This window comes from Balaenoptera borealis (assembly GCF_965194805.1).
Source record: "Balaenoptera borealis genome assembly, chromosome: 4".
Lineage (NCBI taxonomy): Eukaryota > Metazoa > Chordata > Mammalia > Artiodactyla > Balaenopteridae > Balaenoptera > Balaenoptera borealis.
In genome coordinates this window covers 86,067,884-86,081,884 of record NC_138861.1, presented here as the reverse complement: position 1 = coordinate 86,081,884, position 14,001 = coordinate 86,067,884, and the positions used below count along the sequence as shown (strand labels likewise).

Below are 14,001 nucleotides of genomic sequence, written 5' to 3'. Positions count from 1 at the left end.
CATAATTTAGTACTTCATTATAATATAAGGTCTCATACCGCTTGCTTTACAAGAGTCAACCTATACAATTGATACCATAATTTAAAATGGTAATATAAGGACAAAGGCAGGTTTCAGACAACAGAATTTTTTATTTTCCTCTTTATGTTAACTCTTCTAAGGAAAACATTTCCTTTTAACTAAAAGATCTTAGTAAATGCACAGTACATGATATTTCAATACACAGAGCAAGAAAAAGAGACAGATGCTTAAAAAATAACTTACTTGATCACTGAGAAGAGAGTCCTAAAAAGCTGAATAAAAATTTCATTGCAATCTTCCAATTCAAAGCAGATGTTATATGATTTAACCCAAGCTAAATTCTTAAATAAATAAATAAATAAAATTATTTACACATACATAAAAGTTACAAAAAAGCAAGCTCATTAATAAAATTTAATTTTTAGAATTATAAATCTATAGTAAAGCTTATAATGGGCCAACATACAAAATTACAATTGTTCAAACAGTCGTACTCTGATCTTTAAAAAGACGTATCTGCTGGCATTAACCTTCTCTAATTGAAAAATACTAAACTGTCAGAGGCTAGTAACACATATATACATACAAAATATAAGGCACAGTGAAAATTAATTCAACTTAATCTCTTTTGGGATTAGAAAAGAATAAAAACAGAAATATAAAAATAAAGTTTCAAATAATAGAACAGCTTTGCCAGTAGAATATGCTTTATCTTTTCAGGATATGAGGAGCAAAAAAAAAAAAAAAAAAAAAAAAAAGATTGTAAATGACATTTTCTTAAGTGGGCTTCATATAAAACAAACAAAAAAAAGATTCATTTTACATTATAAAGTTACTATAAAGAATTTTCTACAACATGAAATAGTGTGATATTTATTAAATAAAATTTGTTTACCTCTAATAAATAAAAGTATCTATTAAACTGCGGGCTCTTTGTATCCTCCAAACCCTTTAATTGTCTGGTAATAAACAAAAATATGTCCTGTTTTAAAAAATGATAAAACATATTAATTTAGATACAAATATTTATCACTTTCACAATACACTAATAGTCTGTAATATATATTCTCCATTATAGACAATAAAAGAAAATTCTCCTTTAGCCAATGACTTGGGACTGGCCTAGTCCATTACTTAAAATATCTGGATAAAAGCAAATCACTTAAAATTATATTCTTTAGAAGCAAAAATAAAGATTATTACTGCCACAAATCTTTAGGCTTTCTCATTCTGAGAGGACCATAGGTTCTATATCTTGCTACCCTTCTAGTACAGAACTTCCACTTTATTCACTATCTTCATCTTGTATTATGGCAGTTATCTTCAGTTTAAGTACCTGGATATGAGTCTTCCATTATAATTTCCCAAATTAAATAGTAATTTTCAGTACCTAGTTTTGAATTTGATGAGTGACTATAAAGTTGTGTGGAACAAAAGCAATAATAGACTGGTCCAAGGGTTGTACTTTCCACAACAATAGTGCTCCATTTCTTAATACGCTTTCTTTAGAAGTTTTAACCCCAAATAGTATCAATATGGAACAAACTGATTTTTAGGACTATTTAAAAGAAAGCAATCCAAAGGATTAAAGTATAAAAGTATTCAAAATATGAAATCAGCTCAAGAGATCAACTCAAAAGAGGAGTTCCTCAAACATTTCAAACAAAGGCAGAACCATCAAGATGAGCATACAGTTTTGCATATAATATAACTTGCAGGGGAAAACAGTCATTTGAATGTGTAAATTCTGTTATATAGTTGTTTTTAAAAGTGTCATTCATCCACCATCCCTTCAATTCAGCCATCTGGGCTTTGAGATGGATATTCCTGAAGGTTAGATATGAGCTGATAGGGACTAGTTTTGATCCACACCTTTTAATGCCACATAAAAATACCGATCATTTTTGTGGATACTCAATATTAATTGAATGAATAATTAATTAGTTTTAGAACTTATGATATAATCTTCTTACGGTCACAGGATGATTAAAATGAAACCTATGTTCCTAAGGGTAGTAAGCTAAACTATAAAAGTAAACCAATTTTGTAAAGATTGTATTTACCTTAAGTTTATCGTGGGAAGTATATGGAGCTTCTGGGGCATAGATTCTAAAGATGTCAGCCAAACAGCATGCTACAAGGAGACGCACATCTTTATTGGGATTCCTGAGAAAAAATTCAGATGCTAGATGCAAGGCTAGTGGGAGATACTGCTGTTTTTCATCTTCTGAATCCTGATCCATATCCATAAAAGTTTTGACTACCATCTGCAAAAATATACAGAAGAAAAATATAATCAACTCTTGATATTTAGAAGCCAGTGGAGTATACATATTTAATCATCTTCCATTACAACACAGACTAGCAATCAGTTACCATCAGAGGATTCACAATCAATTTTTGTACATCTTCATTTAAGAATTCGAGTAAAGGTTTTCCCTGGTGGCGCAGTGGTTGAGAATCTGCCTGCCAATGCAGGGGACACGGGTTCGAGCCCTGGTCTGGGAGGATCCCACATGCAGCGGAGCAGCTGGGCCCGTGAGCCACAATTACTGAGCCTGCGCGTCTGGAGCCTGTGCTCTGCAACAAGAGAGGCCGCGATAGTGAGAGGACCGCGCACCGCGATGAAGAGTGGCCCCCGCTTGCCGCAACTAGAGAAAGCCCTCACACAGAAACGGAGACCCAACACAGCCATAAATAAATAAATAAATACATAAATAAATACATAAATAAATAAAAAGAATTCGAGTAAAGATTACAAGCGTGAACAAATACCAACTTTTGGATTACTGATAGATACACTATCTGCATTTGTACCAGGTTTATGAAGAACTAAAGACTCCCGTTATTAATATTATATCTAGCCCAGGTAAAAAGTTCATGGCTTCATATGGATAAGCAAATCATTTGATATTTTACAACCTCATCAATTATGTTTCTTGTACATTTTATCATCAAAGCTGCCTTGATTTAGGCTCCTTAAAACTATTTCATTTCACACTTTAATGGGTTTTGCAATTCACAATAGAAAGCCATGTTTAAATATTTTTATGTAGTTGTACTTCTGATTAAAAGCCTTAATTATAAAATAACCTCTGTTCTTATTTATGGTTACAAAATTAACAAATGCACATTTTAGAATCACTCTAAAAGGCAAAAAAAGTATAATGAAAAAAATCCATAATTTATCAACCCCAGAAAATAAGCACTATTTTACGTTTTTGTGTATTTTATGCTGGTCTGTTTTCTCTGTAAAGATGCATATAACCATATAGTCATTCCTTATTCATTTATCCAAACATGATTATTTCCTCATGCCATCAAAATTTTTCTTTAAATAAATCAGACTTAACCTAACCAGTCACCATTCTCAAATACTGAAGTTGTACTTCTTTTTCTATTTTGACAAGACTTTTTATCGTAAGTGCTGGGTTTTTTCAAATACTTTTTTCTGTGTCTACTGAAGTGATATTTTCCACCTAATTCTGTTACGAGAGTAAATCCCACTGACTGGTTTTCTAATTATAATCCAATTTTAATGTATAACATACACTGTCCTAAAATATAGACAGGTATAGTATGAATGACCTAACCTGGAAAAAACAACACAGATGAGGATGACTGTAAATCACTATTCCTTATGAGCCTAAATACAAACGTCAGGAATGGCATCTTAAAGAACTGAATTCGGTGATTTTGTTATAAATGGCTTTGTGCTCATACAGAGCTTGGGGGTGGGGAAGGAGGAAGGGAACAGTAAAAGTGGAAACAGTCAACATCTAGAGAATACAGGAGCTCTCTACTATTCTTGCAACTTTTCCAAGTCAGAAATTATATCAGACGCAAAAGTCAAAATTAAAAAAGAACACATTTACCACATGATATGGGACAAACATACATATATTAATAGTTGAAAGCTCACCAAATAAGACTTGTCTTTTAAAAAAAATTTTAACAAATAATGTTAAATATTAATTGGGGGCGGGGAAGATGTATTATTCTTTTTCTGATTTTATTTTTAAAAATTTATTTATTTATTTATTTTTTAAAATTTATTTATTTAATTTATTTATTTTTGGCTGTGTTGGGTCTTCGTTGCTGTGCGCGGGCTTTCTCTAGTTGCGGCGAGCGGGGGCTACTCTTTGTTGAGGTGCGCAGGCTTCTCATTGCGGTGGCTTCTCCTGTTGCGGAGCGTGGGCTCTAGGCGCGCGGGCTCAGTAGTTGTGGCGCACGGGCTTAGTTGCTCCGCGGCATGTGGGATCTTCCCGGACCAGGGCTCGAACCCGTGTCCCCCGCTTTGGCAGGCGGATTCTTAACCACTGTGCCACCAGGGAAGCCCTCTTTTTCTGATTTTAATAGGACATATTTATCTGTGCATCACTAGTTTGATATAGAGATGTTAATAATATGGAAATAAAATCACATTTATAAAGTATTCTAATTCTACTTTAAAACCTTTTAAGTCAGAAATGCATATGGCATAGTGATTTACAGTCATCCACATCTGTGTTGTTTTTCCCAGGTTAAGCCATTCATATTATACTTCTCTATATTTTATGACAATGTGTGTGGTGCATTCCCTTCTGAAAGTTTTGAATCCTAGCGAATTCCCAAGGACCAGATGTTCTTTTTAAAATTATTATTTCTTATTACACTATTATTACTTCATCCAGAGCTTTATTTCTTTTAACATGTTTTGAAATATTTGTGTTTATTCCACTTGATTTTAACATTAACATATAGCTGAGAAAAATGTTTTCCAGTTTTAGAAGTCATTTGTTTCTTTCACCTAACTCTTGTCAGGAAAAGAATTTTTATCTGTTTTGTTAACAGTTGTATCCTCAATGACTAGAACACGACTGGCACATAGTGAGCTTGCAAACTTTTTTTTTTTAATTAATTAATTAATTAATTAATTTTTGGCTATGTTGGGTCTTCGTTTCTGTGTCAGGGCTTTCTCTAGTTGCGGCAAGCGGGGGCCACTCTTCATCGCGGTGCGTGGGCCTCTCACTATCGCGGCCTCTCTTGTTGCGGAGCACAGGCTCCAGCCGCGCAGGCTCAGTAGTTGTGGCTCACGGGCCTAGTTGCTCCACGGCATGTGGGATCTTCCCAGCCCAGGGCTCGAACCCGTGTCCCCTGCATTAGCAGGCAGATTCTCAACCACTGCGCCACCAGGGAAGACCGCAAACTTTTTTTTTGAAAGAACACTAAAATTCATGACCCGGAGAAAACCACAATTTGAAAAGATACACACACCCCAATGTTTACTGCAGCACTGTTTACAATAGCCACGACACGGAAGCAACCTAAATGCCATTGACAGAGGAATGGATAAAGAAACGTGGTACATATATACAATGGAATAATACTCAGCCACAAAAAAAGAATAAAATAATACCATTTGCAGCAACACAGATGTACCGAGACTGTCATACTGAGTGAAGTAAGTCAGATGGAGAAAGACAAATACCATATGATATCACTTATATGTGGAATCTAAAAAAATGGTACAAATGAACTTATCTACAAAACAGAAATAGAGTCACAGATGTAGAAAACAATCTTATAGTTACCAGGGGGGAAAGGCGGAGAACAATAAATTGGGAGATTGGGATTGACATATACACACTACTATATATAAAATAGATAACTAATAAGGACCTACTATGTAGCACAAGGAACTCTACTCAATACTCTGTAATGACCTATATGAGAACAGAATCTAAAAAAACAGTGGATATATGTATATGTGTAACTGATTCACTTTGCTGTACAACAGAAACTAACACAACATTGTAAATCAACTATACTCCAATTAAAAAAAAAAAAACCAAAGCAACAAAGTAAAATGTTAAGATTTGATAAAGGTGAGTGGTAGGTACATAAATGTTTGTCTTATTATTCCCTATGAATGTCTGAAATATTACAAAATTATAAGGAGGCAATTTGATTAGGTAAAACGAACTTTTGTTTTTAAGGTTTGGGGTGCAAGTTTCCAATATGACTTGAGCTACTTGGGAGATTTTCCAGAACACCTGTTTCAACCATGTTCCAACTTTGAGGTTCCTAGTAGCCCTGGTAGAGGCAACAAAAGAAGACAGCCAAAAGGAGTGGTGTGACAGGCACATGCACAGGGTCTCTCAGTTGCTTGCTTCTGAGCAGCTGGCTTTTCATTAGCTTTATATATTGACCTTCCATATTTGGGCGGTAAAATATCCTAAGACTAAAATAAGTTTGTAAACCACTGCTACCCCTCATAAAAGCTAGGAAGCTTTGCAGGGGGTAGGATTGGGAGTTTGGGATTAGCAGATGCAAACTAGTTTATATAGAATGGATCAACAACAAGGTCCAATATCCTGTGATAAACCATAATGGAAAAGAATATGAAAAAGTATATGTATAACTGAATCACTTTGCTGTACAGCAGAAATTAACACAACACTGTAAATCAACTATACTTCAATAAAAATTTCTTAAAATTCATGAAATGCCTTTTTAACATTTACTCTGATAATATACATTATGAATATTTTAAAAAATATGATCCATATGTCCCTACCATTCTGCAAAAAATTTCATCAGTTCTAGACACTCAATCAGTATATTATGTCTGTTGCTCGAAATTTGTTTAGAACTTTTAAGTAAATATAGTCTAAACATAGGTCTATAGCAGGGGTCACAACTCAAGGGGAGGGAACTGGAAATAACCACTCGGGAGAAATGGAGAGCACATGCCCCATCCAAAGACAAGAGCTGGTTTCAGCTAATTGTTGCCAGGTGAGAATGCAGACCTAGTACTGCAAAATCATTCAGTTGATCAGGACACAATAAAACGTTAAGTGAAATCATCTGACTTGAGAATTTCAGCAACTCCAAAAAGTTCATACCATTGTGAGGGACAAGCAAAACATGTCTATGTGGTCCTCAAATCAACAATTTGCAAATTGTTAGAAATATTTCAAAGGAAAAATGTCAGCACAGCCAACTTTTCAGGCAGACAAATTATTCTGAAAAGCTGTTTTGCCATTTCTTTTATACTTAAATAGTTTTCTTTAATTAGGTATAAAAGATTATGAAGAAAATAATTCAATAAACTGAACATCATTAAAATCCAGAGAGCCAGGCTTCCCTGGTGGCGCAGTGGTTGAGAATCTGCCTGCCAATGCAGGGGACACGGGTTCGAGCCCTGGTATGGGGAGATCCCACATGCCGCGGAGCAACTAGGCCCGTGAGCCACAATTACTGAGCCTGTGCATCTGGAGCCTGTGCGCCGCAACAAGACAGGCCGTGATAGTGAGAGGCCCGCGCACCGTGATGAAGAGAGGCCCCCACTTGCCGCAACTAGAGAAAGCCCTCGCACAGAAACGAAGACCCAACACAGCCATAAATAAATAAATAAATAAATAAATAAATAAATAAATAAATAAATAAATAAATAAATAAATAAATAAATAAATAAATAAATAAATAAATAAATAAATAAATAAATAAATAAATAAATAAATAAATAAATAAATAAATAAATAAATAAATAAATAAATAAATAAATAAATAAATAAATAAATAAATAAATAAATAAATAAATAAATAAATAAATAAATAAATCCCATTAAAAAAAAAAAAATCCAGAGAGCCTTCAAAATGTTAATGAGGATTTTTACAGCACATACTCCTAAACCATACTACAGAAAATATCAATAACATTTTCCACACCCAAAAGTAATGGTAAAGACAGACCACTTTAGAACCTACCAAAAAAAATTAATTCCCAGTGGGATGAAAATCAAAATTTGAAAGGGACATCTAAGAAATTTTTTAAAAATTAAGAGGGGGACTTCCCTGGTGGCACAGTGATTAAGAATCCGCCTGCCGGACTTCACTGGTGGCGCAGTGGTTAAGAATCTGCCTGCCAATGCAGGGAACACAGGTTCAAGCCCTGGTCCGTGAAGATCCCACATGCCACGGAACAACTAAGCCCGTGTGCCACAACTGCTGAGCCTGCGCTCTAGAGCCCGTGAGCCACAACTACTGAGCCCACGCACCGCAACTACTGAAGCCCGCGCGCCTACAGCCCGTGCTCCACAACAAGAGAAGCCACCGCAATGAGAAGCCCACGCACCACAACAAAGAGTAGCCCCCGCTCACCACAACTAGAGAAAGCCTGCGTATAGCAACGAAGACCCAATGCAGCCAAAAATAATAAACAAATAAAATAAAAGAAAATTAAAAAAAAAAAAAAAGAATCCGCCTGCCAATGCAGCGGTCACAGGTTCGTTCCCTGGTCCGGGAAGATCCCACATGTTGCAGAGCAACTAAGCCTGTGCACCACAACTACTGAGCCTGAGCTGTAGAGTCCACGAGCCACAACTACTGAGTCCGTGTACCACAACTACTGAAGCCCACGCCCCTAGAGCCCAGGGTTCACAACAAGAGAAGCCACTGCAATGAGAAGCCCGTGCACCGCAAGGAAGAGTAGCCCCCACTCTCCGCAACTTGAGAAAGCCCACGCACAGCAGCAAAGACCCAACGCAGCCAAAAATAAATAAATAAAATAAATAAATTCATAATAAGAGGGACTTCCCTGGTGGCGCATTGGTTAAGAATCCGCCTGCCAATGCAGGGGACACAGGTTCCAGCCCTGGTCCAGGAAGATCCCACATGCCGCGGAACAGCTAAGCCCGTGTGCCAAAACTACTGAGGCTGGGTGCCACAATTACTGAAGCCCGCGCACCTAGAGCCCGTGCTCTGCAACAAGAGAAGCCACCACAATGAGAAACCCATGCACCATCAGGAAGAGGAGCTCCCGCTCACCGCAACTAGAGAAAGCCCGCACGCAGCAATGAAGACCCAACGCAACAAAAAAAAAATTAAGAGTATCTTTATGATCTTGAGCAGGAAGGATTTCTTAAATCAAGACACAAAAAGCACTAGCTATGGATTGATTCTTTCCATAAATTAAAGTTAATGTGAACTCATCAAAGATATCACTAAAGTTTTCAAAAAGACATGCCACTTAATGAAAGTAGATACTTGTGACACGCATAACCAACAAAGAACCTATCTAAGTATATGTAAAGAATTCCTACAATTCAATAAGGAAGAGAAAACCCAATTGTAAAATGGACAAATGACTTGCTAGACTAAGCACTTTTTGAAAGAAACCCAAATAGCCAAAAAAATGGGGGACTAAATCCCGTTGGTGGCCAAGGACATGCAAAGGAAAACAATGATAAGAGAAATGACATTTTAATAATACTGAGTTCTTGGGGCTTCCCTGGTGGCGCAGTGGTTGAGAGTCTCCCTGCCAATGCAGGGGACACGGGTTCGAGCCCTGGTCTGGGAAGATCCCACATGCCGCGGAGCAACTAGGCCCATGAGCCACAATTACTGAGCCTGCGCTCCGCAACAAGAGAGGCCGCGATAGTGAGAGGCCCACGCACCGCGATGAAGAGTGGTCCCCACTTGCTGCAACTAGAGAAAGCCCTCGCACAGAAACGAAGACCCAACACAGCCATAAATAAATAAATAAATAAATAATTAAAAAAACAAACAAACAAACCACTATTTGTAAAAAAAAAAAAAATAATACTGAGTTCTCTGATCCACAAATACGGTATATGTCTCTACTGATTTAGGTTTTTCTCTTCCAGACTGACTGAATATTGGGACAATCACTGCATCCTTCTGGAAGGATACGCTCTATGTTGCCACACACTGTACATTTCCATCACAATGCTTATCTCACTGTGCTCTCTGCTTTCCTATTTATTGTCTCTGCTAGGGCTATGGCTGCACCCTGTTTATTTCTATACCTTCAGCACAAAGACTTTGGTTTGACATATACTCAATAGAAGTTTGTTGAGTGGAAAAAAATGTCTTCCAGCATTTATTATGTAGTTTTCAGTGTATTGGTCTTGTATATTTTGTTACTTCCAACTATTTACCTTTTTGGATGCTATTGCAAATTTTAAAAACTTTGCATTTTCCAACTGCTGGTTCCTATTACATAGATGCAGTCAATTTTTGCATACTGAGCCCTTCACACTGCTACACAGCTTTACTGGTTCTAGTAGCTTGTTTATGCATTTCTCAGGATTTTCTATAAATGCAATATCATTAACAAATAAGGACAGTTTAATTTTATCTTCTCTAATTTGTATGCCTTTTATTTCTTTTCCTTATTGTGCTAGCAAAACCACGATATTGAACAAAAGTGAGAGCAGACATTTTTGCCTCTTTGAGATCTTAGAAAGCATTCAGTCTTTCACCATTAGTATTAAGTTAATGGGTTTCTGTAGATGCCTTTTTATCAGGTTGAGAAAGTTTTACCTTCTATTCCTAAGGTGCTGTTAGTTTTTATGAAGAATGTGTTGTATTTTTTTTCAGATACTTTTCCCACATCTGTAGGGATGATAACATGTTTTTCCCAATATACACTAGTGTTAATATGTGGAAATAAATTGATTTAATTTTCAAATATTGAACCAAATTTGCACTCCTGGAATAAACCTGACATGGTGGTCATTGGGGGTGCATTGTGTTTTGCGTGTGTGCGGTGTTTTTTTTTGTTTTTCGTTTTTCCTATTTTTGGTTTGTTTGGTTTGGCTGGCTGGATCTCCCCTGCTAATATTTTGTTGTTCATTTAGGCTCTTGGTCTACAGATTTCTTTTCTTGTAATATGTTTTGCTTTGGTATCAAGGTAATATTGGCCATATAAAGTGAGCTGGAAGTGTTCACTCTTCCTGTTCGCTTAGTTTGTGTCGGACTAGTATGCTTTTTTCCTTAAGTGTTTAATAGAATTCATCAATGAAGTCATCTGGGTCTTTATTTGTGGGAAAGTTTTTAGCTGCAAATCTAGTTTCTAAAATCAGTATAAAGGGACTTCCCTGGTGGTGCAGTGGTTAAGAATCTGCCTGCCAATGCAGGGGACATGGGTTCAAGCCCTGGTCCGGGAAGATCCCACATGCCACGGAGCAACTAAGCCCGTGCGCCACAGCTACTAAGCCTGTGTTCTAGAGCGCTTGAGCCACAAATACTGAGCCCATGTGCCACAACTACTGAAGCCCGCATGCCCAGAGCCTGTGCTCCGCCACAAGAGAAGCCACCGCAATGAAAAGCCGGCACACTGCAATGAAGAATAGCCCCTGCTCGCCACAACTAGAGAAAGCCCATGTGCAGCAACGAATACCCAATCAGACAAAAATAAATAAAATTTTAAAAATAAGATAAAACCAATATAAGGTGGGACTTCCCTGGCGGTCCAATGGTTAAGACTTTGCTCTTCCACTGCAGGGGGCACAGGTTCCATCCCTGGTTGGGGAACTAAGATCCCTCATGCTGTATGGAGCGGCCAAAAACAAAAACAAAAACAAAAACTGTACCCTGAGTGCCTAGCCCTTTGTCTAGCATAGAGTAGCTCCTAAGTGAATATTTCTTGCCCTTGAGCAGGAGTGATAATCAATCACAACATCTGCCAAAAGCTAAGTGACCAGTTATCACCTGCAATGTATAATAGTTAAAATCAGTATAAAGCTATCAGGTTTTCTATTTCATCTTAAGTCAGTTTCGGTAATTTGCATTTTTCCAGAAATATATCTATTTCATTTAGGATACTGAATTTACTAGCATTAACTTGCTTATAATATGCCCTTATTACCCTTTTTTTTTAATCAATTTTTTTTTTTTAAATTACACTATACTAGGTGTGCTTTATTTATTTATTTATGGCTGTGTTGGATCTTCGTTTCTGTGCGAGAGCCTTCTCCAGTTGCGGCAAGCGGGGGCCACTCTTCATCGCGGTGCGCGGGCCTCTCACTATCGCGGCCTCTCTTGCTGCGGAGCACAGGCTCCAGACGCGCAGGCTCAGTAATTGTGGCTCACGGGCCCAGCTGCTCTGAGGCATGTGGGATCTTCCCAGACCAGGGCTCGAACCCGTGTCTCCTGCATTGGCAGGCAGATTCTCAACCACTGCGCCACCAGGGAAGCCCTTTACCTTTTTTTTTAAAGACAGGTTTATTGAGGTAAAATTACATAAAATTCACTTTTTAGTGTCCTATTCTATGAATTTTGACAAATACACAGTTGTGTAACCAACATTACAATCAAGGCATAGACTACTTCCATCGCCCTAAAAAGTTCCTTTGTGTCCCTGTGAAGTCAACCCTCAGCTGCTTCCTTAGCCCTTGGCAACCCCTGATCTGTGCTGTCTGGCAACCCCTGATCTGTGATATTCTGTGATTCCAGAATATCACATAAATGGAGTTACACAGTACATTGCTCTTTGGATCTAGCTCTATCCCTTAACATAATGCATCTGAGATCCATTCATGGTGTACATATCAGTAATTCATTCTTTTTAAGTGCTGAGAAGTATTCCATTGGGAATATAATTCCCAATTTAATTGGGAATTCCACTGTGTTCAAAGCCAAAGAAGACAGACACAAATGGGGAGCAGGGTAGATTAAAAAGGACACAAGGAAACATATGGAGGAGATAGATCCATTCATTTTCTTGATTGTGATGATGGTTTCAAGGCTATATATGTACGTCAAAACTTGTCAAATTGTTTTGCCCTGACAGCAACTCTCTGACACCAACTGGATGTACTACATTTCAATTCAGTTCTAACACTAACTACCTGGAGTTAGCACAGACCCCGCAAGTTAAAGAGCAAAAAATTCCTTTACAAAACTCTCCGCACTTCAGATGACACATGCAAGTCCTGGGGGCCGCCTGCATTTGTGATAGGCCAGTTATGACTTTAGGGCTTCCTACAATACCCTCAGGTTCAGTAATTTGCTAGAATGACTCACGGAACTCATTGAAAGCATTATACTTATGATTACAGGTTTATTATAAAGGACATAACTCAGGAACAGCTAGACAGAAGAGACGCATAGGTCAAGATCTTGGGGAGAGAAGGCAGGGATGAAGAACCTCCATGTTCTTTCCTGGTGGATCTGACACAATACTCTCCTGGCACATCAATGTGTTCATCAACCAGGAAGCTCCTCCTGGTTTCCAGAGGTTTACTGGGCTTCCTTATGTGGGAATAATTAACTAAATCATTATCGTTTCATTGAGCTAGGTCACTAGCCTCCCCCTACCCCTCCCAGTTGGCTGAAAATTCCAAATCTCCAACATTTTGGTGACCAGTCCCTTCCTGAAGCTATCCAGGAAGGGGGCCAAGAGTCACCTCATTAACGTAACAAAGATACTCCTATCACTCAGGAAGTTGCAAGGGTTTTTGAAGCTCCGTGCTAAGAACTGGTGACAAAGACTAGACTAGATATATATTATAGTACATACTTCAAACATGTGCAACCTATTGTATTTCAATTATAACTCAATACAGTTGTTTTTTTAAAAAGGCACTGTTTGGGGGGAAAAACAGTAAAGTAAAAGAACTTCAAAACCTCACCGGTAAAAATTAACTTTTAAAAAGTCCAACAGAAAATGAAAACTCTGATTCACTGTTAATTAGAATGTAAATTGGTACAACCACTTTGGTGTTTTCGGTAAGTAAAAGATATGCATACCCAATGGCCCAACAATTTCACTAATGTCTAATGTCTATGCCCTAAAGCAGCTTGTACATGTACAATAGAACATGCATACAAGTATATTCATAGCAACGTTGTTTGTAAAAGCCAAAAAACTAGAAGTCAGTGGCAAGAGAGGATTGGTTAAGTAGTACAATAGAGTACTTAGTATACAGCAATAAAAATAATTGAAAAACACATAAGCAATAACATGGATGAAGCTCAAACATAACACTGAAAAAGATGCATACACAAGGAACCATACTATGTGATTCCATTCATATAAAATTCAAAGCTAAAACTAGAAAAAACTAAACTATATTTTTAGAGATTTGTACATAGACAGGGACACTATAAGAAAACCAAAGAGACTGCATTTATATAGTGGTTATGAAAGAAAAAGTTTATGACTGGGAGGTACACACTAGACTTTAGGCG

The 14,001-nt window shown here is 37.4% G+C and overlaps 1 protein-coding gene across 6 annotated transcripts in view; it reads right to left on the bottom strand.

Annotated features, from left to right (window-relative positions):
• Positions 1-14,001, bottom strand: part of PDS5A (PDS5 cohesin associated factor A) — a 129,862-nt gene that overhangs the window by 77,375 nt on the left and 38,486 nt on the right. For all 6 annotated transcript variants that reach the window (XM_082390464.1, XM_082390461.1, XM_082390459.1 and 3 more), the window contains exons 3-5: positions 2,085-2,288; positions 917-1,003; positions 265-362 (exon numbers count right to left, since the gene is read on the bottom strand). In XM_082390464.1, coding sequence (XP_082246590.1) covers positions 265-362; positions 917-1,003; positions 2,085-2,288 — 389 coding nt within the window. The remainder of the gene's footprint in view (positions 1-264; positions 363-916; positions 1,004-2,084; positions 2,289-14,001) is intronic.